We start from the raw sequence: 23,169 nt of genomic DNA, 5'->3' as shown, positions 1-23,169 counted from the left end.
GAACAAGAGTAATAGCTGATGTTTGTAAGGCACTCATTAGGTGGCAGGCTCTGTGCAAAGTGCTTCCCATGTGTTTTTTCCACCTCATTCTAACAGCAGCCTTAGGGGGTTGATGTTCATACTGGCCCCATTTTACAGATGAGGAGACTAAGGCACAGAGAAGGGAAGTAATTGCACGTAGTCACACAGCTGATTAGTGGCTGGGAGAGGATGTGAACGGGGATGCTCCGACCTTGGGCAGCCAGCATGGGTTAACCACTAAGCTTTCTTGCTCCCTTTTGAGGGGCCGGAAGGTGGAGAGGCATACATTTTTCCTATGATGCTGTTATGAAATTTGTGATTCTGGGGGTCCCAACTCTTCAAGGCACCCATGTGTAGCTGCAGCTCTGAGCCAAGCTGGGTGCTGGGGAGCCTGAGCAGGGCAGGATCCGCTGACCCTCGTGTCCCCGTAGCGGCGGTGGAGGCCTGCGTCCTTCATGGACTGCGGAGGCGGGCGGCTGGCTTCCTGCGCAGCAACAAGATCGCAGCTCTCTTCATGAAGGTGGGCAAGAGCTTCCCACCGGCCGAGGAGCTGAGCCGCAAGGTCCAGGACCTGGAGCAGCTGATCGAGAGCGCGTGAGTGCCAAGGTTGGGGTACGGGCCAGGGCACCCCCCATGGGACAGTCTACGATCCCCCCGCAACTCTCCTCTCTGCTCCTCAAACCTGCCAGACTCTTTCACACCCCAGGACCTTTGCACATGCTGTATCCTCCACCTTGTTCACACCCCTCATCTTCCACGGCTGGTTCCTTGTCATCACTCGGGCCTTCCCCAAGCGAAGAGTAAATTCCAACCCTCACCCCATTTCTCTTTTATATCCTGCTGTTTGTTGTCTTCCCAATTGTTATCACCGTCTGTAGTTATTCACTCCTTTGTTTACTGTGTGCTTGATTGTTGTCTGTCTTCCCCTTGACTTGACTCTGAACTTAACAGATGCATCGGTATTACTCCCCATGAGGTCCCCAGGGTCTGGGATGGTGCTCAGCACCTGAGAAATGCCCAGGAAACAACTGTCAAATGAATAAATGCCCAGTGGGAGCCAAGCCTGTTCCAAATGCAGGAAATTCAAAGTTTAATGAAATCAATATGATCTCTGTCTGCATGGACCGGATGCTCACAGTGAAGCTGACTGTGTGGCTGACCATGTGTACTGGGGGGAGACTCATGGCCCAAATGTGTTTACATGAGTGCCCCCCACCAGAGCCACCTCCAGAGTCCCGACTGCACAGCCAAACCCCCATCCTGGAGCCTGGTCGTGGGTAGCAAATAGGTTTCAACCCCAGTTGGTACGAGTGGCTGCCCAGAGAACTGTGTTGTGAATGATTCTGGAGCTGTGATTGGGCTTTTCAGGAGAGAGTGCGTGGATTGATTAGCCATGTCTGTCATGGGCAAGAGGCAGGAGAGAGAAGCGTGCATGTCATGTGTTTGCCGTCCCTGCCATGGGTGATGAGTCCACTTCACTGGCTGAGAAATGGCCCTTTCTTTGCCCCTCAGGCCCTGCCAGCCCAGGGGTCTTGGCCAGATCTGCATGATGGGCCAGGCTCTGGATTGGGTATTGCCAGCTGCCATTTGGAATCTGACTCCTCACTACCTGGTCTTTAGGTGCCTTCCAGTCCATCTATTGATTTCCCAGGTGTTTGCTGATAATTTCTTTTTTTAATTTTTTAAAAAAATTTTTTGTTGAAGTATAGTCAGTTTACAGTGTTGTGTTAGTCTCTGGTGTACAGCACAGTGATTTAGTTATATACACATATCTGTATTCTTTTTCATTATAGGTTACAAGATGTTGAATATAGTTCTCTGTGCTATACAGTAGAACCCTGTTGTTTATCTATTTCTTATATAGTAGTTAGTTTCTGCAAATCCCAAACTCCTGTTTTACCCCTCCCCACTCCCTTACCCCCTTGGTAACCATAAGTTTGTTTTCTATGTCTGTGAGTCTGTTTCTGTTTTGTAGAATACCTTCATTTGTATCATTTTTTAAAGATCCCACATATAAGTGATACCATATGATATTTGCCTTTCCCTTTCTGGCTTACTTCACTTAGTATGATAATCTCTAGGTCCATCCATGTTGCTTCAAATGGCATTATTTCATTCTTTTTTATGGCTGAGTAGTATTCCACTATATATATACACACACACACGACTTCTTTATCCAGTCATCTCTTGATGGACATTTAAGTTGCTTCCATGTCTTGACTGATAACTTCTTAAAAGGGTGGATTTCTGTGGACCTTCCATAATACTGGGAGTGACTTTCTGAAAGAGGAATTAGAGATGTTCATTCCAGGTGCTCATTCATTCATTCATGCAGTCACTCCTTCATGAACACATTACTGAGCACCCGCTGTATGCCAGGCCCTGTGCTGGGCCCTGGAGATACAGGCATGAAGAGGCCCAAGGCTTGCCACGTGGTAGACTCTCAGTAAGGATTTTATTTAAGAAGTGACTGAGTTGCTTAGTTCATGCCCTCAAGGTCACAGTGTGGAGGGGAAGACAGAAAAGTGAGTGGGAAGGTAAGCAGCAGAGGCTGAGGGAGCACAGAGGAGGGGCCCCTCTCCAGCTTTGGCTGGTGCGAGAGGGCTTCCTGTAGGAGGGAGTACCCTCATTGGGACCTCAAGGGTGAGCAAGGGTCAGCCAGGGGACGGGGTGGAGAGGAAAACCAGGAAGAAGCAGCAGGTCATGGAAAGTCCTCAGGTGAGAGCTTGGCAGCCTCAGAGACCTGCAGAGATCTCTGTCTGGCTGCACCACGTAGACAGAGGTGGGGAGAGGTAAAGAGATGACTGGAGAGGTAAACTGGGGCAACGTCATGTAGCACCCTGTTTGTTATGAAAAACAGCTTACTTCTCAAGAGAAGTAGGGAGCCACCAAGGGATTTATAATCCAAGATTCTTCTTAGCCAGCACTCCTTTCCAGCAGAAAGAGAGAAAGGAGGGAGACAGACAGACAGACAGAAATTTCAGTATGAGAATCTAGTTCACCCATCAATAGTGTATGAAAGTGTCCATTTTACCACATCTCCACACTCACTTGGTATTATTATTTTCTCAGTCCGTATCTCATTTTCCAGGAGCAGTGTAGGCTCTTGTTGTTCTAGTTGCCATTCCTTCATTTCTTAGAGACGTTGGTCACTTTCCTATTTGCACATTGATCCTGTAGGATTTCCTCCTTTGTGAATATCCATTCTCTTCCTTTTCTGGTCTTGAAGCCGAAATCAGATCCAGGGCCTCCAAGAGAACGTGCGGAAGCTACCGAAACTGCCCAGTCTGTCCCCACTCGCCATCAAGCACCTGTGGATCCGCACAGCCTTGTTCGAGAAGGTCCTGGACAAAATTGTGCATTACCTTGTGGAAAACAGCAGGTGAGTGGGAAGGACCAGACACCTGGGTGCTCTCTGCCTCCACCTGCTGGCCATCTTGGGAATGGCACCCTCTTTCCCCCTTGATATACACTTGATTTGAAAGTGATTAAATAAGGGCCTTCTGGATGTTTGAACTAGCCTAGCCTAGAACCTTGGGAAAATTCACATGTTTAATTGCAATGCAGAGTCTTCAGATTTGGGGAGGGTATAAGGATCTTGCGATCTTAGAGATGTTTCTTCTCGCATGAATTAAGCCCATGTTCTATTCACTAACTAGGTGACCTGAGCAGAGTCACTTAGCTTCTCTGTGCCCCTGTTATCTCTCCTGGTGAATGGGACGGGGCAAGAAAAGGAGTTAGCGAGTACACAGCACTTTGGAAATGCATAGTGATGCTTTTTACATTTTCCCTCCTAGCTCAGATTGACCTGGTATAAAGGCTTTATACTGTGAATCCTGTTGTAAGCATTTATTCATGCATCCATTCATTCATCCAATAACTATTTCATGAGCATCTACTGTGTGCCGGGCCCTCATCTAGATGTTGGGGATATGTTGGTCTTGCCTGTCATGTTAAAGAGCTCGGATATTATAAAAGGAGCACTGGGGAGCTACTGAAGAATCTATTGTCTGAGAGTCCTGATGGTCAGCACTCATTTCCAGCAAGAGAGAGAAATACATCTGAGAATCTTGCCATCTTTAAGTCTGTGAAAGTGCCTGTTTAACCACATCCTCACACTCAGTGGGTATCATTATTGTCTTTTATTTTTTGCCTGGAACATGTGTTTGCTACGAACATGTGTATAAAAATGCTGAGCAAAGTCCTTGAGTGAGTTTCCTCACCAGGCCAAGCACGCAGAGACTGCTCAGGGAAGTCCACTGCCCTGATGTCCACACCCCAGGCTCAGTCCCCAGCCTGGACAGAAATCTGGGCTCTGGAACTTCACTTAACCTCTTCACCTTCTAGTAAGTCATAACACATCTGTGCCCCCTGCCTTGTTATGGGTTCAGGGTTTCTGTAGTTACTGCCTTTGGCATATGACCTTGTGTTTTCCTGCTGAAAAAAAAAAATGGTCCTATTTATTTAGTGATTTATTTGAGCAGCAATACCAACCTACTGTTTCTTCATTAAGCATTGTATTTTGGGTTTTAGATTCATACAATACTTGCCACAGCGGTACAGAGAGTTCTTGCCTGCCCTCAATGATTACAGCCCTACGTAACCTTAGTACAAGTCTCCAAACCAGGAAATTGCCATTGGTACAGCACTGTTAATCAAACTACCTTTTTTTTTGCAATATAGTTCTGTGAATTTTTTAAAAAAAATTTTGGGGGTAATTAGGTGTATTTATTTATTTATTTTTAGAGGAGGTACTGGGGATTGAACCTAGGACCTCATGCGTGTTAGGCAAATGCTCTACCACTGAGCTATACCCTCCCCGCCACTGTGAAATTTTAACACGTGCAGAGTTTCATATAACCAGCACCACACTCCGGATTCAGAACTGTTCCAAAGAAACCCACCACCCCAAAAAAGCTCCCTCAGGCTACCCTTTCTAGTCACATCTTGCTCCCAACCCTACTTGCTGTTTTTAAGGCATCATTTCCAAGGCTTATGATCAGTAACTGCATTGATTTTTGGAACAGAAACTAAGTGGTGGACTGGAAAATATCTCAGATTCTTACCTTTAGATCTGACAGCAAAAATGTATAAACTTGATGTTGAGCATGTACAGGGGGTGTCATTTCTGCCTCAGCCAATATTCTGGTTGATCAAAGATTTCTTTGGGGCAAAATTACAATGATGTTGCTGCCATTTAGTGAGAACTTCTTGGTGTCAGAACTTAATATGTGCTGGTGGATGTTTAGTCCTCCCGAAAACCCGAGCAGGTGAGTTTTGTCATTCTTCCCATTTTACAGCTGAGAACACTGAAGATCAGAGAGGGTGGTTACCTGCCCAAGGACACACAGCAAGGGAGGGTGCAAGTGAGCTGGGCTCCTGCTCAGGCTTTTGACTCCAGACCCTGCATTCTTTACCTCCTGTTCTAGGATGGGAAGAGCCAAGCTGGTTGGGTGCAGCCTGCATTCATCTGCTGTGTGGCCTCCAACAAGTCACTTACCCTCTCTGGGCCTGAGATCCCTCAGGGGGTCAGAACAAGGTCCTTTTCTGGCTCTGAAATTCTGTTGGTTTCTAGACTGTATGAGTTTGCAAAGAATCAGAAACCAGTACACAACAACTCAAAACAAACAGAAAACCAAAACCACTGAGTACTAATTGATAGCGTCGCATGTTATTTTGAAGAGTCAGCGTCTGGGGGCTGTTTTGTACACATCAGGCCAGCATCATCTGCATTATTTATCTGAACAGGAAGCCCTGTTAATACAGCTTTTGGGGACACATCACAGCTGAAAAGCATTTTCATGCCTCAATAATATTAGAAGGGCAGACATCATCTGAGCCTCTAAGTGACTTCTGGTCTGAATGGAAGATGCAGTGGAAGCAGACAGAACCAGGTGGGGCCTGGCAGCTTTCAAATGATTATTCCTGTTTTTCTCATTAAGGCTTTATCACAGCCATGTATTAAGCAGTTACAAGCCAAGCACCCATGCTAAGTGCCTTACCTCTGTTGTCTCTTTCTAACATCCTTCAACAGTCCTATGAGATATATTATTATTATCCCCATTTTACAGATGGGGAAGTCGAGGCTTACAGAGGGAACTGGGTGACCAGAGGGGCATGGAACCCAGTCTGTCTGCTCTTAACCACCAGGCTGTAGTCAGTTGTGCACCCTCTGCTGGTCACCATCCAAACCTGCATGTCCTTTCCTCTCTTGCTAGTAAGTATTATGAGAAGGAGGCACTCCTGATGGACCCCGTGGACGGCCCCATCCTTGCGTCTTTGTTGGGTAAGTGGTCCAGCGCTCTGAGGTTCATCTGCATCTCTGGTCTTGGCTGGTGAGGGCATCTCCTAAGGGTCTCTCCCATGTCCCTCCAGCCTCTCCCTTCAGAACGGCTCGCTGCCTCTTGCTTTCAGGATCTCATGCTGGTCTCTCTTTAGCAGGACCCTGGGGCATCGTGGCTGCTTGGAGCGGGGGAGGGGTAGTAAAATAGGTGGTCCATCTGATGGTGGAAGGGAGGGTGGGATTTCTGGGGCGATGAGTTCCTAGTCCCCATATGCTCTGCAGTGGGGCCCTGCGCCCTGGAGTACACCAAGATGAAGACTTCAGATCACTTCTGGACAGACCCCTCAGCCGATGAGCTGGTCCAGAGGCACCGCATCCACAGCTCACACCTGCGGCAGGACTCGCCCACCAAGCGTCCTGCCCTCTGCGTGAGTGGGGTGGACAGGGGGCCCCATGAGGGAGTCTGGCTGAGTTCTGGACTTGGCATGGAGGTGGGAGCAGAAATGGCACCTTGGTGGTCCCTCCAGTCATCATGCTCCACCTCCCTTCACATGGCCAGATCCAGAAGAGGCATTCGAGTGGCAGCATGGACGACCGGCCATCCCTCTCTGCCCGCGACTATGTGGAGTCCCTGCACCAGAACTCCCGGGCCACCCTGCTCTATGGCAAGAACAACGTTCTGGTTCAGCCGGTGAGAGTTCATGTTGGGCCCAGTTCTTCCACTGGGGGTCTGGCTCCAGGTGACAGAGGAGGAGTTCCCTCGACTCCAGGTTGCTTGTCCATTTATCTGTCCATCTACCCATCCACCCATCCACCCACTCACCCATCTTTTCATTCTTCTGCCAGTATCTCCATCTCTCTCCTCCTGTTCATCCATGGGACATTTCCTTCTATCCATTTATCCATCCGTCCATCTATCCATCGGTCAATATTTCCAGCCAGCCAGCCAATCAGCTCTCTTACAGTCTGTATATTCATCCATCCTTCTATCCATGCATTCACCTACCATTCCTTTATCCATCTGCCTGTATTTATATCCAGCCAACCACCCATCTATTCAGCCATTCATCTACCAATCATTACATTCATCTATCCATCCACCTACTCATTGCTGCCTCTATCCATCCATCCATCCATCTGTCCGTCCATCCATCCATCCATCCATCCATCAATCCATGCATCCATTATTACATCCAACCATCTACCCATCTTTACATCCATCTATCCGTCCATCCATCTTTACATCTGTCCATCCATTTGTCCATTTATTTTCCAGCCCATCTATCCCTCCACCTGACCACTCAGCCGTCTATCTGTCGTTCTCTCTTGCTATTGCAAGAGATGCATGAAGGCCCCTACCCCCATGTAATACCTCCTTCGCTGTCCCCTTCCTGGATGGTTGGGATCAGCATGGTGTTTGGGCTCAGCTGGGAGGAAGCGGAGGGAGAGCTGTCAGCCACTTCACCTCTGTGGTCACAATTGCCATCACCCGGTGACCCTGAGCAAGTCACTTCTTCTGAGCCTCGGTATTCGCATCTCCATGAGTATAAGACCCTATTTCCTCAGACCCAAGAATCCATGAATTTAAGATGCACAGTCTCTTAACATAACCATCAGAAAATTTAAAGTGCTATTAAATTATATACAGTGTGTTCTCACCCCTTGGAAATTTCATTTGCTACTTTTTCGAAAAGCTCTTTGAGGCTTGTTTTGAAATAGTTTTTTTTTTTTTTTCAGCATGTACCCACAAGGGAAAATGTAATTGAAATACGTTCGTTAAGCTAGTCCTAAAACTTCTTCACGTTTCAGGATCCCAACCTTCTGTATCAGTTTTATATCAGTTTGTATTAGATAACGATACAATCTTTTTGTAAAAGATACAATTTTTTTGTATCAGTTTTCTTTTCAGTTTTTATTAGAGTCATTATCCTTATTTTTTAATATGATTATTATATTATGTATTTTATATATAATGTATAATAATATAATGCTTATATAATTATATAATTATAATATGATTGTAATAATATTATATTATAGTTATATAATATAATACAATTATTATTATTATAGTATAATACTTACTATATAATTATTTTCCTGATGTAACTTTCTGTTCCATCAAGAGAAAGGGTCACCAGATCCTGCCTGTGGGCCGAATGCAGCCCTCCGCCTGTTATCTGAGTAAAGCTGTACCAGAACGCGGCCACGCCTGGTACTTTGTGCATTGTGTGTGGTTGCTCTCCCACTATCAGGGCAGAGTTGAATGATTGCAGCAGGACCTGTATGGCTTCCCTATCTGACCCTTTACAGAAAAAGCTTGCTGACCTCTGATCAAGAGGACGGGAGGTACAGCCTCTCATGCAAACGTGTGCACTCGGTGGTGCTGTGCAGGAAAATCTGGGGTTGTGGGCATCCCCGCGGTGGTGAATAATGGGTCTGTTTCACCGATACCGCATTAGCGTCCCGTTGCTCTGTGCCCAGTCTTCCTACATACGCCACCTGTCCTCTTCCGTTCAGAGCTGACTTACAGCCTAATCTTTCCGAAGATGTTTTAAAAAGCCCCTGTACTCTGCGTGTGGAGCAGCAACCCTGCACAGCACTTAATTGAAGTGACCACGGCATAAACATCTGTAACCAAGTTTGCACAAGTTCAGGCGAAAGACAGCTCTGTCACAGTTGTGAGACGCCACTGATTATAAGATGCATCCGCATTTCAGGCGCATTAACACATGAGAAACAAACGTGCGTCTTAGGATCGATGAAATACGGCAAGGTTGCTTCCTCCGGGGGTTGCCGTGTGTGGAGCACGTGTGGCAGAGGGGAGTTTGTAGGGGAGTGGGCGACCTCCTGTGTGTGAGGCTTGGAGACAACCCCCCCACCACCACACCCCGCTTGGGATAAAACAGAGCAGGTGAGAAGCACCCTGCAGGAAAATTGAGAAGGCAGAGGATGGGGCTGAGTAGCACTGCCACCTGGATGGAGGTTCAGGGTCTTCCAAGTGGACGTGGCCTTGGAGGGGATGAACCAATCTCTTGGTTCTGGTTGCGTGTCCTTGAGCCTAATCGGCCAGGGTCCATGTCCACTGTGACGCCAGCACCGTGACCAGACCTGCGTCCTCCTGTCTCTGCAGAGGGATGACATGGAGGCTGTGCCAGGATACCTGTCCCTGCACCAGACGGCTGACGTCATGACCTTGAAGTGGACTCCCAACCAGCTGATGAACGGGTCTATGGGGGACCTGGACTATGAGAAGAGGTAGGGTGCCGGGTCCCTCCCCTCCTCTTGGTACAGGGAAGTTTGTGCCCCGTCCCCTGTCCCGTGCTCCTGCCCCTGCTCCGTCTGGTTAAATAAGTGTATATGTTTGTGTGTGTGTGTGTGTGTGTGTGTGTGTGTGTGTGTGTGTGTGTGTAGACTCTTTCCAAGGGACATAACCAGGACACTGTTACTGTGTTCTGTTCACGTTAAGCCTCAGCACAATTAACACCAGGCTTTGATGTGATTAATATCATTCTCTAAGCTGATTGCTTCCTGGGCAGAGGTTACCATCTGTCCTCAGAGAGGGTCACTGGGTGGTGCAGTCAGTCCTGGCGGAGCCAGATCATTCAGCTCCAGCCAGACTCCTGAGTTTCTGATGGAGAAACCCTCAGGGAGGAACATTGTGGGGGCCGAGGAAGTACTCTTGGCCTTGAAAACCTTCTCTCAGTACATTCATCTGAAACCTTGATATCGGGCCTTCCCTAACCTCCCAGCTGAGTTCGGATCACACAGAGCCCTGAATCTCCTTCGCAGCATTTACAAAAGCATGCTAAATCTGCACCGACTCGGGCTCCGACTGTCCCGCCTTTTAGACCTGAGTTCCACGAAGGCAAGGAGTCTGTCTTGTGCACGTCTTCGCCCCAGCACCTGCCATAGACCGTAGCACATAGTAGGTGCTCAGATAATCTTTGTGAAACAAAGTAGGGAAGTCAAGGGACCTGGACTCATTCATCAGGTATTAACTGAGCACCTGGTATGTGCTAGACACTGCTGGGTATGAGAGAGAGCAGATGCTGAAAAGGAAAGGAAAATCTCTCTCTCTCAGGGCTTATGCTGTATGCACATTATACTTAGGAGACCATGAATAAGCAAGTAAATGAATAAATGTGCGTGATGGGACCCAGTCCTTGCTCAGCCCTCACCTTGCTGGGTGGCGTGGGGTACATCACTCCCTGTCTCTGGGCCTCAGTTTCCCCCTTCTATCAGACGATGGGGTTGGACAGGATAATGTCCCCAGAATGCAAAGGGCTCCCATAGGGTCTGTGGGGGATCCTCAAACATCAAAGTGTCTTCCGCCAAACATCAAAGCTTTAAGCACACACACACCCTGTTTGTTGGTTAGGCCTAAGCCTGGGACTGTGTGGGCAGGGGACTTTGGATGCTAATATCTTGGGAAAGGCATTGGCCCAAATGATTGCCAAGCACTCTCCCTCCAGCTCAGATCATCGGAGACTCTGTTTCTGCATCATCTTTTCCTCTGTGTGTGAACAGGCACACCATAAGTGCTTCGGTACTTAGTTCCAGCTGAATGTGCGCTTCCAAGGTCACTGCCCGTGGGGCTGGGGACTTCCTCAGTCCTGGAGTCTGAACCCCCGTGTTGCCTTTGCCTGGAACTGAAGCTCAGTGGAATAGAAACAGCCAGGGCTCAGAAATGTGGATGATAGCATGAGAAAGGGGGTACCCAGGGGTTGCAGCATGCCTTTGGGGACCAAGGAACAATGAAGATAAGTGGGGGATGCTCCCTGTGTAAGGAGGGTCAGGGCCTCTTTTCTTTTTTCCCAGCCAGCCTTCCCTCTTGCACAACCAGGATCATAACTCCCCAGCTGGGTTTCCTGACGTCCAAGCAGGAAATATCACCAGAAAGGTGGATATTTGGTCTCTGGAGTCAGGCCAGACTTGGCTCAAATCTCAGCCCTGTCATGTGGACACTGCTGATGGTCCAACCACTTTATAAACCAGTTTGGAAGTCTCTTATAATATGTGCCTTTGCCATATGACCCAGCAATTCCACTCTAGAAGCTGTTAGAACATGTAAAACAAAACCAGAAATTCAGCTCTTGCTCCTTCCCAGTTGAGTGACCTTGAACAATCAGCGTTATCTCCCCAAGCCTCAGTTTGTTCATCTGTAAAATGGGGATGTAGTCATGAACCCTCCAAATAGCCATGGAGGGAAGAGTCAATAAGAAAATGCATGTAAAGTGCTTAGCAGGAAGCCTGGCACCTGGAAAGGCCTCCCAGTCAAGGTGTTAATTTACAGAGATCCAAAAGGGCTGAGGCCACAGGGCTCCTCCCCTCCCTGCTGGTGTCTGAGGGTAGTTGGAGAGTTGCTCTGTTCCCTGGGGATCCCAAGATCCAGCATTCAAAATTCTCTCAGAACGTTCTCTGAGCATCTTGCAGAAGTGAACAAAACCCAGTCCCCCTCCAGGAGGTCAGCACCTCTTGGAGATTGTTCAGGAAGATTCTCAGACACACGTGCAGTTCTAAGAACATTTGACCAGATCAGTTGGGAGTCCCCAGGCTAAAACTGACAATTAGAGGAGTCCCTTGTCCCACAGGAATAAACCTGCACTGGCACCCCCGTGTGCTCCATCCTGCCTGAGAGCAGCCCACGGTAGCATGGTTTTGGCACAGACATGATGGTGGATCCAGAGGGGTGACCTCTGAAGCTGTTGGTGAGCTCTGAAGGAAAGCTGAGCAGTGCACTCCTATGGCTACCACAAAGCCCGAGTTCCTGTGGTCCCCCGGCCTCTTGTTCTGAGGGGAAAAGCAATCTGTTTTAAGACAGCAGTAGGGTTTGAGCTGAAAAAGGAAAACTTTAAGTAAATGATCTTAGAAACCATTAACCAAGTACTTTTCCATGTATCAGCACTGTGTTGAGCCCATCAAATATGTGATTCTACTTAATCCTTACAGCAACCCTATGTGGTGAGTATTGGCATCATCTCTATTTTATAGAGGAGGAAACTGAGGTTCATGGAAGCCTTGAAGTCACATTGTTGGGACCTGTGAAGTCAAAGCTGTTGAGTGGCTGCTCTGACCACATGGACACATGGTGGCCTGGCCAAGACTTTTTTTTTTTAAGACTCTTAAATGCTGGTGACAGAAAACCATACTCAAGCTGACTTAAGCACTGGCTCATGTGAGCTGAAAAATCTAGGGGTGGTGGCTTCAGGCATGGCTGGATCCAGGGACTCAAATGATGAGGACCTGAACTCTTTCTGTCTCTTGACCCTACTTTCCTGACTATTGCCTCCATTCACAGGCAGGCTTTTTCTTGCCAGGACCCCCTACATCTCCAGACTTCTATCATCCTTACCTCTACTCCTAACAGAAAGGAGCATCTCTTTCCCAGTAATTCTAACATAAATCCAATAATTGGATCTCGTTGGTTCTGTTTGGGTCATGGGGCTGTCCCTGAACAAGTTACAGTGGCCATAACAGTGTAATATGCTGATTGGCCACATTTGGGTCAGGTGCCTATTCCTGGAGTCCTGGGTGGAGGATGGGTGGGGTCAGCCTTAGCCGTATGGGCTGGAGGTGGAGAAGAGGGGTTCCTTGGAAAATTGGGATACTGGGGCCAGAAGAAGGGGAGATGGAGTCTGGGAAGACCGAGACATGGATGTTGGGGATAGGTGGTCCTGGTGAGGACGGTGGAGGAGCCCATGGGTGTGCCCTTCCCCATGATGAGCTGGGCAGACATCCTGCAGGCCTAACCTTTCCTCCCCTTCCAGTGTCTACTGGGACTACGCCATGACCATCCGCCTGGAGGAGATCGTCTACCTGCACTGCCACCAGCAAGGTAGAGGCGGCGGGTCGAACATGTGGCTGGGGTGTGCCTCCTGGATTGCGTGCCTGCCCCACCCCCTTATTCCCTGTGCAACCTGACAAGTAACCTAACCTCTCTGAGCCCCACTTGCCCCATCTGTAAAATGGGAATCATAACAGAGCCTACTCATGGGGCTGTTGTGAGGATCAGATGGCATTTGTTAAGGGCTCGGCATCAAACCCGTGTGTGAAGCACGGTTCTCACGAGTCACATGCCTGTTATTTCATCACCGCAACAACTCAGTGACAGGGGCCCTGTCATTCCCATTTTAGAGGTGACATGGCACAAAGACACACTTCCTGAGCTCCACACTCTAGTTGTAAACCCCAGCCTTTGTCCTTCCAGAATCAGTGCTCTGAAAACCAAGGACAAACAGCTAGAGTTCTCCTTTGTAGCTCAAAGAAGGTATACCCTGAACAAGCAGAGGGCCATCCTGCTTGAGAAAGCAAGGGATCTGTGCCTCCTCTCCAAGGCACAAAACACAGTGGCTTAAGCTTATTTAATGAGATAGGCCTGGGTTCAGATCCAGGCCCTGCCACTCACCAGCTGTGTGACCTTGGGCAAGTTACATAACGTCTCTGAGCCTCGGTTTCATCATTTGTAAGATAGGCAATCATAGATATGTCTCACGGGGCTCATTTTGGGGATTACAATAGGACAGTGCCTTTAACGTGCTGTGCTTGTATGTAGTAAGTGCTCAATACATGCTAGTGAGAGTCGTACATACAAAAATAGGTCAGAGATGGAGGAGGGTATAGATCAGTGGTAGAGTGTGTGCTTAGCATGCATGAGGTCCTGGTTCAATGCCCAGTTCCTCCATTTAAAAAATAAATTAAATAAATAAACCTAATTACCTCCCCTAACCTCCCCCCACAAAAAACAGGTCAGTTCAATTTGTAGAGGGTGCCTGAGGGGTGTAGGGTGTTTGGGGGCATTTTTTTCCTTTGGTGGCTGGCTGCAGGGAGACCAGCCACACTCATCTTGACCTTGGCCTATTGTTCCCCAAAAAACTCTGGTGGGTGGGATGATGGGGAGTCCGAGGAGGTGAAAACTGCCCCGTGACCTTCTGCCCAGGCGTTTCCCAGAGCCTCAGAGCAGGACCCCTGGGTCTGGCTGGGCGTGCCTAGGGGGTGTATATTTTCTGGGAGGGCCCCAGCACCATGCCTCATAGTGACTTCCTGCTGGGTCTCCTCTGGCTGGGTCGCCGTGGCAGTGGACAGCGGCGGGACAGTGGTGTTGGTCAGCCAGGATGGGATCCAGAGACCACCCTTCCGCTTCCCCAAGGGAGGGCACCTCCTGCAGTTCCTCTCCTGCCTGGAGAACGGGCTGCTCCCTCACGGGCAGCTGGACCCACCGCTCTGGTCTCAGCGGGGGAAGGTGAGCGATGGTGGGGGCCCAGGGAGGCTGGGGTGCGGGTCAGCCGTGGGGAGTGGTCGTTCTTGCCCGTGGACCCTTATGTGGCTGTGTGGGCTCGTGCACATCCAGCGGGGACCCTCATGCTCTGCAGGTGGCGGGGACAGGTGTGTCCAAGGGACCACGCACTGGGTGTTCTTTCAGGGCAAAGTATTTCCCAAACTGCGCAAGCGGAGCCCTCAGGGTTCATCCGAGTCCACGTCCTCAGACAAGGAAGATGACGAGGCCACGGATTATGTGTTCAGAATCATCTACCCCGGCATGCAAGTCCGAATTCGGTAAGCTGCTCTGGCACTGGGCCCTGTTAGTTAATTCTGGAAATGGCTCCAGGCATGTGGAACTAGAGGACAAGAGATGTGGATTCTGGGGCCAGCAGGGGGACCTGGAATCAGGAAGTCGGGATCTTGAAGACCTCAGTCCTCCCTAAAGACATCCCTGGGTGCGAAGTGGCAAAGGGTAGCAGCAGTGACACAGGCTCTCAAGCCCTTGTTAAGCCTGGGCAAGCCACCTCACCCCTCTGTGCCTCAGTCTCCTCATCTGCAAAATGGGGATGTTCACAGCGCCCCTTTTCATAGGACTCTTGCGGGGATCAAATGAGATAAAGGGCTTGGCACAGAGAGAACACTCAAATGTTAGCGGCTGTTGTGTTGGTATTATTTTACTTCAGTATATTGTTGTGAGGATTCAATGAGATGATAACGGTGAGCAGTGCTAAGCCCACAGAATGAGGCCTTGCACACAGTAGGCCCTCAATCAATGGTTTGTCAGGACAGCAGAGGGGACAGGGAGGCACTGGCACCCGATATCATAATGTACATCCAACAGTTGCCATGGTGATCACTGTGAAATTGATGCTTAGTGAATGGAAACTTACTAGTAAGCTGCTCATGACCAGAGGGCTGCGGTGAGGATTAAATGAACTAATATTTAAAAAGGTCTCAGAAGGAGGCCTGGCACTTTTTAAGCACCGTATGGATGTCTGGGAAGCAAATTAATAGGAAGTTATAGGTTCTTTCTATAAACTTCATTTTAACCCATTGTGGCCCTGTTGTTCCTGAATGGCTCTGAGCTGCCTTTCATTGAACCAACCACAGCTGGGCACCGAGAGGGTCTTTTGAAAGCAGACCTCCTCCCTGGCGAGGTTGGAATAATCCTACCAGGCCGCTTACTGCCCCAGCTCACACCCCTTGCTGTTGGATCCGGGATGTGAGGCAGGCTTGGTGGGATGAGCTGATGTTGCTTGGGTTACCTTGTGTTTTCACCCGTGTATTTTTCGTGGCCAGTTAGGAACAAAGCCTCATGTTCCTGTGTCATTAAGAGCCATGGAGCGTCCTGAAGTGTCTCTCCACACCTGTTCCCCCAGGATCAGGGTCTGAAGCCCTCCCAGCCTCTCTGTGGTACCACATCACACAGCCCCAGCCAGATGCCCTGTGGCTGCCTTCCCAGGCCACTCTCTCCACAGAGCCTCTTCCAATAAATAATTTGTAGGGTCTTGCTGGGAGCCAGGCTGGGTGCTGAAGGTCGGACGTCTTTGGGGAATATCCACCTTCGCCTGTCCCTGTGGACCAGCAGAACAGGTGCTGGCTGTGCCCACCCACACCCCTCTGTGCATTCCAGCTGCCAGCCTCAGTGTCTCTTTGCCTGAGGCTTTCTCCAGCCACCAGGGTCCCCTCTGCCCATGGGTGGGGTGGATTAGAATCAGCGTCTCCCTGGAGCAGCCCTCAGCCCGTGACTGGCGGGAGCTGGTGCCCCAGCTCCCTCACCCATTGGGTGAGAACACCGTGTCATGTGTTCTGTACCATCTCCTAGAGGTCCCCCAGGAGATCAGGCACCAGTTGCCCACAGTGGTAACTTACATGGTAACTACCTCATTACTCTCTTTGCCCTTCCCTTCCCTGTCGCCTCACCTCCCCCCTACCCATGCTTCTTGGGAACATCTCCCAAGACTTGCACCTGAATCCTTGTCTGCCTTCAAGGAAACCCCAACCAAGTCAGTTCATTTAGAACAAGGCTTCTCAATCTTCGTACTTCTGACATTTCAGATGGCATCATTCTTTGCAGCGGGAGGTGTCCTGTGCATTGTGGGATGCTTAGCAGCGTCCCTGGTCTCCACTCATGAGTGGCCAAGTAGCAAATCCACCCCCATCACCAACACTGAGTTGTGACAACTGGAAACGTCTCCAGATATTGCCAAGTGGCCTCTGGGGGCAAAATTGTTCCCGGATGAGAAATGCTGGCTTAGGGAAAGAACACATCACTTCTTTCAAGTCTGCCACTGCAGTGTGGCCAAGTGACTTGCCCTCTCCAGGCCCGATGAATGGGGATAACAGCACCCCCACCCAGGATCATATTCTTAGCGGTCAGAGCAATAACACATCAAACACCTAATATGACAGATGCCCAGTGATGCCCTTGTGTGTTACGTGCCACTGTGTGCTAAGCCCACTTATGTGCTCTCTCGGTGTCTTGATTCACTTAATCCTCACCACAGCCCTCCCAGGCAGGTACCATTGTCAACACCATCCCCATTTTTCAGAGGAGGAAACTGAGGCACAGAAAGGTTAAGAAACTGGTCCAGGGCTGCACAGCTCATCTTTGACATGGCTGGAATTTGAACCCAGGTGGTCTGGCTCCAGAGCTTGGTCCTCTCACAAGCACTCCATGCAGATTGTTTTGATGGGGGGTGGGGTGGAAGAGAGCATTGTGGTTTCCCTTTCTTTACCCTCAAGGTCAGGTTTAGCCCACATAGAAATGGTGACCTCATCCTTGGCCGATTTTCTCGGGACCCTGAGCCTCAGAACATTCATGTTATGGTTTTCATCTGCTAGAGCTATAAAGTCTTCTCTGAAGAAGTGCCTAAATCAGGAACCGGCAGACTCCTTCCTGGGGGCCAAATTTGGCCCACTGCTCATATTTGTAAATAAAGTTTTATTGGAACACTGCCACACCCATCCATTTGCATGTTGTCTGTGGTCGCTTTTCAGCCATAGCTGCAGACTTGAAGAGTTGTAACAGAGACTGCATGGCCCACAAAGCCAAAGTACATTACTATCTGGCCTTTTGCAGAAAAAGTTTGCCAACACCTGCCTTAAATAATAAGAGAAAAGAGTTTTACCCTGTGGGAGGCAAGATGTGGCCACAGATGATTCTAAACTCCTTTCTTGAGTCTTCACCACCACCTGGGTCACTCCCCTGCTTCATCACTTATTAGCTGGGTGGTCTTGGGCATGCTGCTTAAACTCTCTGTGCCTCAGTTTTCTAATCTGTAAAAGGGGATAATGATAGCACGTGAGCTCAGTAAGTGTTAGCGGGAAGAGAAGAGACAGGGACTTTAGTCAAAAGACTAGCTATACTGGTGACTACCTGGTGAGGCTTTGGGTGATTAAGTTGTATCATCATTCTGTGCCTCAGTTTTCTCCTCCATAAAATAGGAAAACGAAATGCATTCCTTACAATGTCAATAAGGATAAGGCAATTTCCTGTGTAGCATGGCACTCAGCACATAGTAGGCACTTTATCGGCATTCTTTCTTCCTCTAATCAAACACCATCCCTGAGAACTGTGTGGAGTAGGGCGGGGGAAAGGTTCAAGCCCCAGAGAATTGGTTCTTCCTGCCTTTTCAGTGTTTCACCCACCTCAGACCTTCCATTTCACCAGTGTATTTTAATTTTGTCTCTTAAGTGGCTTCTGACTCCTCGGGCAGCACTTCCCCCGTCTCCGTGGGCCCTGCCTGGATGGTGGTTCCTGCAGGCCGGTCCGTGTTAGTGGTGGCCAGGGACAGTCGGTGGGCTCAGACCAAATGGGACACCACCCTCCCCACATCCTGCCTGAAGCCTCAATCCCCCAGTAATGTCTGGGCTCCCCCCACCCCTGGGGCTGGGTGCTGGCCACCTCTGCCATGTTGTCATTTGAGTCTTGATCCCATGAGAGATGGAGGCTGGAGAAAAATTGATGCCCTCACATAGTCCTGCCTCCACTCGGCAGGACACAGCTTAGGGTGTCATGGATTCTGTAGCAAAGGTACCCTTTAGTGATGTCTGTAGAGGGTGTGAGGCTGGGGGTGGAGGCATGTTTGCCACACCTGGGAGAAACTGATCAGTGCTTCGTTGAGACTGGCTGAGAACTGGGATGGTTCTCCAGAACATTTTACGGGGGCTCACTGGTCTTTCTTGGCTCATTGGTGAGTCTGCATGAACAGGAGTAGTGCAACAAGCCACTTTTGGTGGCCCCAAGAACCTCATCCTGTAGGCAGCTTTCTGTTCAGTCAAGTGGGTGGGGACAGGTGCTGTCAGCTATGGAACTGTGATGACAAGTGGGGCTGGGCCCACAGCTTCCCCTCCCCTTAGAGCCTGAGGGGAGTGGCCGGGTATTACCAGTCATCCTTGAGGAGGCATGGCTCATGGGGCAGATCTGTCCCCCTCTTAATTTCCTACAGCAGGGCTTGGCAAACGGTGGCCCACAAGCCAAATCTAGCCTCGTTCTTTATAGCCCATGAGCTAAGCATGGTGTTTACATTTTAAAATAATTTCTAAAACTCAAAAGAATAATATTTTGTGACATGTGAAAATGATATGAAATTCACATTACAGCGTCCACAAATGAAGTTTTATTAGAACATACTCACACTCATTTGCTTGCATTTTGTCTATGGCTACTTTTGCACAACCACAGCAGAGCTGAGTGATTATGAAAGCAACCAAGGGGCTTCCAAACTCTAAAATATTTTCTACCTGGCTCTGTACAGAAAATATTTGCTGAGCCCTGGCCCAGAGACTATTAATTTTTTGCACCAAGAGGCCAGGAAATTAACTATAGAAATTGTAATGCCTGTGTCTCCAGTATGTTTGTTCTGCAGCATTGCCGATGCTGTGGTTATCATAGAGCTGAGAAGGAAGACAGTGAGGGAAACTATAAGTGTGGTATCTTTGGGAGCAATTGATCAGGAAATCACCAGTGTCCAGGAGTTAGGAGATCATTTGTGCCCTCTTGGTTCTCGAATGTGGCCGCTATATCAAAACTGTTTTTGAAACACAGATTCAAGGGCTGTATCTCCAGGAAGCTTTCATTCATTAGTTCAGGCATGAGATACAGGCATATGGCTTTCAAACAAGCTCCCCAAATGATTTTGGGGGGGTCCCCAACCTGTTTGAGACTCTCCCGGTGGAGCAGCTATAGGTTCAGGACCATGGACAGCGTAAGGCCCTTGTCCGTGGGGACTCTACTGGGTCCCCTGCCTTTGGGTGCCCTGCCTCATTTGTTCAGCCAGGCTCCCTTCCATCTCACCACCAGGAGCTCCCCCTGAGACCTACCTCTGGGGGCTCGAGGCTATCAGCCTTCCCCAGAAGTCCCCAGCAGGCTCCCCTTCCCTCCTGCCAGCCTCCTATGAGGACAACTGAATGACAACATGGTGAGGCTTGGCCTCCTGCTCTGAGATTGGGCCTGTTTTCTTGGCTCTGGTCTCCCTCTGTTCTGTTTCTGTCTCATCAGCTATCATCAGCTCTGCCCGTGTGCTGGGGGTCTGAAATCTTGGTGGTGGCTTTCGTTGGCTCAGATGGGCTCAAGGACCTGGATCAGACAATGATTGGGGTCGCTGTTTCCTACTGTGACCTTCAGGGTCTTTCCCTCTCCCTGTGCTGGCCTGGGGGTGGGCTGTTTGCTTTGGGGTGAGGTTTCTGGGACCCACATAGGCTTGACCAGAGCTGTTCCTCTGCCCCTTCTACCCACCACAGTCCCCCAGGACCTGATGGATGTCTCCGTAAGCAACCTGCCATCCCTATGGCAACCCAGCCCCCGGAAATCCTCCTGCTCATCCTGCTCACAGAGTGGCTCGGCTGATGGTGGCTCAGCCAATGGCTGCAACCATGAGAGGTATGAGGGGCTTGGACCGTGGATGGAGGGAATGGAAGGATTTACCAAAAATCTGTAGACATGCACTCCATACCCTGCACTGAATTCAGAGGTGTGAACATCAGCTGTAGACTCATCCAAGTCTAGGTTAAATCCCAGCCTTGTGAAGTCCCAGCTGTTGGAGCTTCCTTACATATTATCAGTCAGGATAAAGAAGGTTTTGTTGTTGTAACAAACAATCCTAAAATGTCAGTGGCTTACTACCATGAAGGATTATTTATCATGCATGCTGTGTGTCTACCATGGGTCAGCAGGGGGCTCTGCTTTCTTCACATTAAAGGGCCTGGAAGATGGAGCCACCACCGTCTTGAATATGGCGCATCACAGTGACTGAAGGAAAGGTAGCTCTGGATGGAGTTGAACCAACAATTAAATGCTCCAGCCCGAATGCGGCACGTCATTTTAACTCACATCTCGTTGGCCCCACCAACAGGGGGCCAGGAAGTACAGTCTTACCGTGCTCCTAGAAGACAGAAACCAGAAATATTACTTAGTGACAACCACACATGCCTCAGTTTGCTCCTCCAACAAGTGGGGATACTGATGCTGCCTTATGTAGCTGTTGTAAGGACAAGTCAAATAATGGTTTCAAGTGGCCACCACGTGGTACCTGCACATGGTGCTTTTCACTAAATGACACTTCTTTTTTTTAAATTTTATTTATTGGGTTTTTTTTTAAATTTGTGTATTTGTTTTGGGGGGAGGTAATTAGATTTATTTACTTATTTCAATGGAGGTACTGGGGATGGACCCCAGGACCTCGTGCATGCTAGGCATGCACTCTACCACTGAGCTCTACCTTCCCCTGACACATCTTATTTTATTGCAGAAAGTTAAATCCCCAGGTCATCTCTCTCCTTGCCCGTAGAGCTTTGGTGTCTGGAACTACTCAGCTGCTTTATGAGACTAGTTGTGTTTTCCATTGACCCAGCCTGGCCTGCCCTGGGGGGATGGAATCCTTTATTCCTTGCTGGGCCTCTGTCCCAGTGGGTGGGCCAGTCTTCGGCCACAGGAGAGTAAACTGTGAAGATTTATAATTCCTGGCTTTCAGTGTGCGGTATAAGGACCAAAAGCATCATCACTTGAGCAGATCTCTGTTTTTCATCCCAGATCTACTGAAGCAGAATCTGCATTTAATAAGACTCAAGATCACGTGTGGACTTTGAAGCTTGAGACACACTGATATGACCAGAGAGTCTCATATTTTAATGTGCAGCAGAATCATGTGGGGGAGGTAGCAACACATACGGCCTCCTGGACTGCTTCCTAGAGATGCTGATTGAGTGGGTCTGTGCAGGACCTAGGAACCCAATTGCTGGAGAAACCCCAAGTGGTTCTGTGGCTGATGGTCCAGGGACCATTAACAAATGCTGTTCTGACCTACTACCCCCTCTCATGGCATCTGCTTACACACTTGTAGTGATGGGAAACCTGCCACCTCGCAGGCAGCCAAGGCCACCATGGGACAGCTGTCAGTGTGATGCTGTCCTTATGTAACCTGAGCAAGCCTGGGGCACAACGAGGGTGACTTTCATGTTGAATGCCTCCCTGTGCATAACTGGAGGACTTAAGCCATTTGTGCCTCGTTCCGATTCTCCCTGGATCTCCCTGTGGGTGTCTCCTGGAATGTTCTGAGAATAAATATGTAGATATTCCTCTACTCTGTTCTCTCCAAGAATGCACAACACTCCCTTCAGCAATCCTCTTTTGCCCAGTAATTCTGAGGGCTTACTCCTCTCTCCTCTTTCAGCCAAAACAGCCCCCCTCCCCAATTCCCATGCAAGGAGAGGCTCTGAGACACCATCTACTCTGCAGTCAACCAGACTCTGATTCCCAGTCTGGCTCCACTTTGGTTCGGTTGGGTCACTTTAGAACTCAGAACACTTTTCTTCTGATGACAGAAACCCCCTTCAAACTAGTTCAAGTGTAAAAGAAAATCTGTTGACAGAACTGACACATCCAGAGGCACAGTGGCTTCAGGCATGGCTGGATCCAGATGCCCCAAATAGGAATCCCTGTTTCTTAAGTTCTCGACTGTGCTCTGTCTCTATGATGATTTCATTCTCAGGCAGGCCCTTCCTATGCAGTGACAAAAAGGGATCTCAGAAGCTGCTGCCCTATATCCCACTGGCTTAGGATCTTAAGCAGAGAAAAGGGTGTCTGTTTTCTGGTAGTTCCAACAAAAGTCCCAGGGGTGATTCTCATTGGCCCAGGTTGGATCATGTGAGCCCCCTCTGACCCAATCGCTGTGAGTCCAAGCTGAGTCATGCCCTGGGTAGAATCAGCTGCACCCAAACCACAGGGACAGAGTTGGGGAGGAGTTAACTCCCAAGCTGATAGCAAAAGAAGGGGCAGTGATACTTGACTGTCTGATTTTAATCTGTTCCCTAGAGATAAGGAGTTACGCTGCTCTCCAGCAAATGTGGGCTATGTGTTTCTCTATACTAAATGTCTTCCTCTTCCTCCACCTCCAGGGCTCCCTTGAAGCTTCTCTGTGACAATATGAAGTACCAGATCCTTTCCAGAGCCTTCTATGGATGTGCGTATTGGCCTTATTTGCCATGTGCTTTCCAGGGAGCATTTATTCAGTGTCTACTGCATGCATGCCAGCAATACCAGGGCAGGGAGCCTGGCTCTGTGTCTCTGTTTCCTAGATGTTTCGTTTTGGTGAAGTTATGTT

General features: G+C 49.1%; 1 protein-coding gene across 1 annotated transcript in view; it reads left to right on the top strand.

Annotated features, from left to right (window-relative positions):
- SGSM1 (small G protein signaling modulator 1) overlaps window positions 1–23,169 on the top strand; it is a 73,138-nt gene that overhangs the window by 24,205 nt on the left and 25,764 nt on the right. The window contains exons 4-16 of the mRNA XM_032471216.1: window positions 453–615; window positions 3,251–3,403; window positions 6,240–6,307; window positions 6,587–6,732; window positions 6,864–6,995; window positions 9,438–9,562; window positions 13,075–13,142; window positions 14,383–14,546; window positions 14,727–14,849; window positions 15,012–15,021; window positions 18,264–18,428; window positions 20,312–20,450; window positions 22,964–23,028. Of these exons, the coding sequence (XP_032327107.1) occupies window positions 453–615; window positions 3,251–3,403; window positions 6,240–6,307; window positions 6,587–6,732; window positions 6,864–6,995; window positions 9,438–9,562; window positions 13,075–13,142; window positions 14,383–14,546; window positions 14,727–14,849; window positions 15,012–15,021; window positions 18,264–18,428; window positions 20,312–20,450; window positions 22,964–23,028 (1,521 nt within the window). The remainder of the gene's footprint in view (window positions 1–452; window positions 616–3,250; window positions 3,404–6,239; window positions 6,308–6,586; window positions 6,733–6,863; window positions 6,996–9,437; window positions 9,563–13,074; window positions 13,143–14,382; window positions 14,547–14,726; window positions 14,850–15,011; window positions 15,022–18,263; window positions 18,429–20,311; window positions 20,451–22,963; window positions 23,029–23,169) is intronic.

Source organism: Camelus ferus, chromosome 32 (genome assembly GCF_009834535.1).
Source record: "Camelus ferus isolate YT-003-E chromosome 32, BCGSAC_Cfer_1.0, whole genome shotgun sequence".
Lineage (NCBI taxonomy): Eukaryota > Metazoa > Chordata > Mammalia > Artiodactyla > Camelidae > Camelus > Camelus ferus.
The sequence above is the reverse complement of the archived record's forward strand: the minus strand, read 5'-3'. Positions and strand labels throughout refer to the sequence as shown.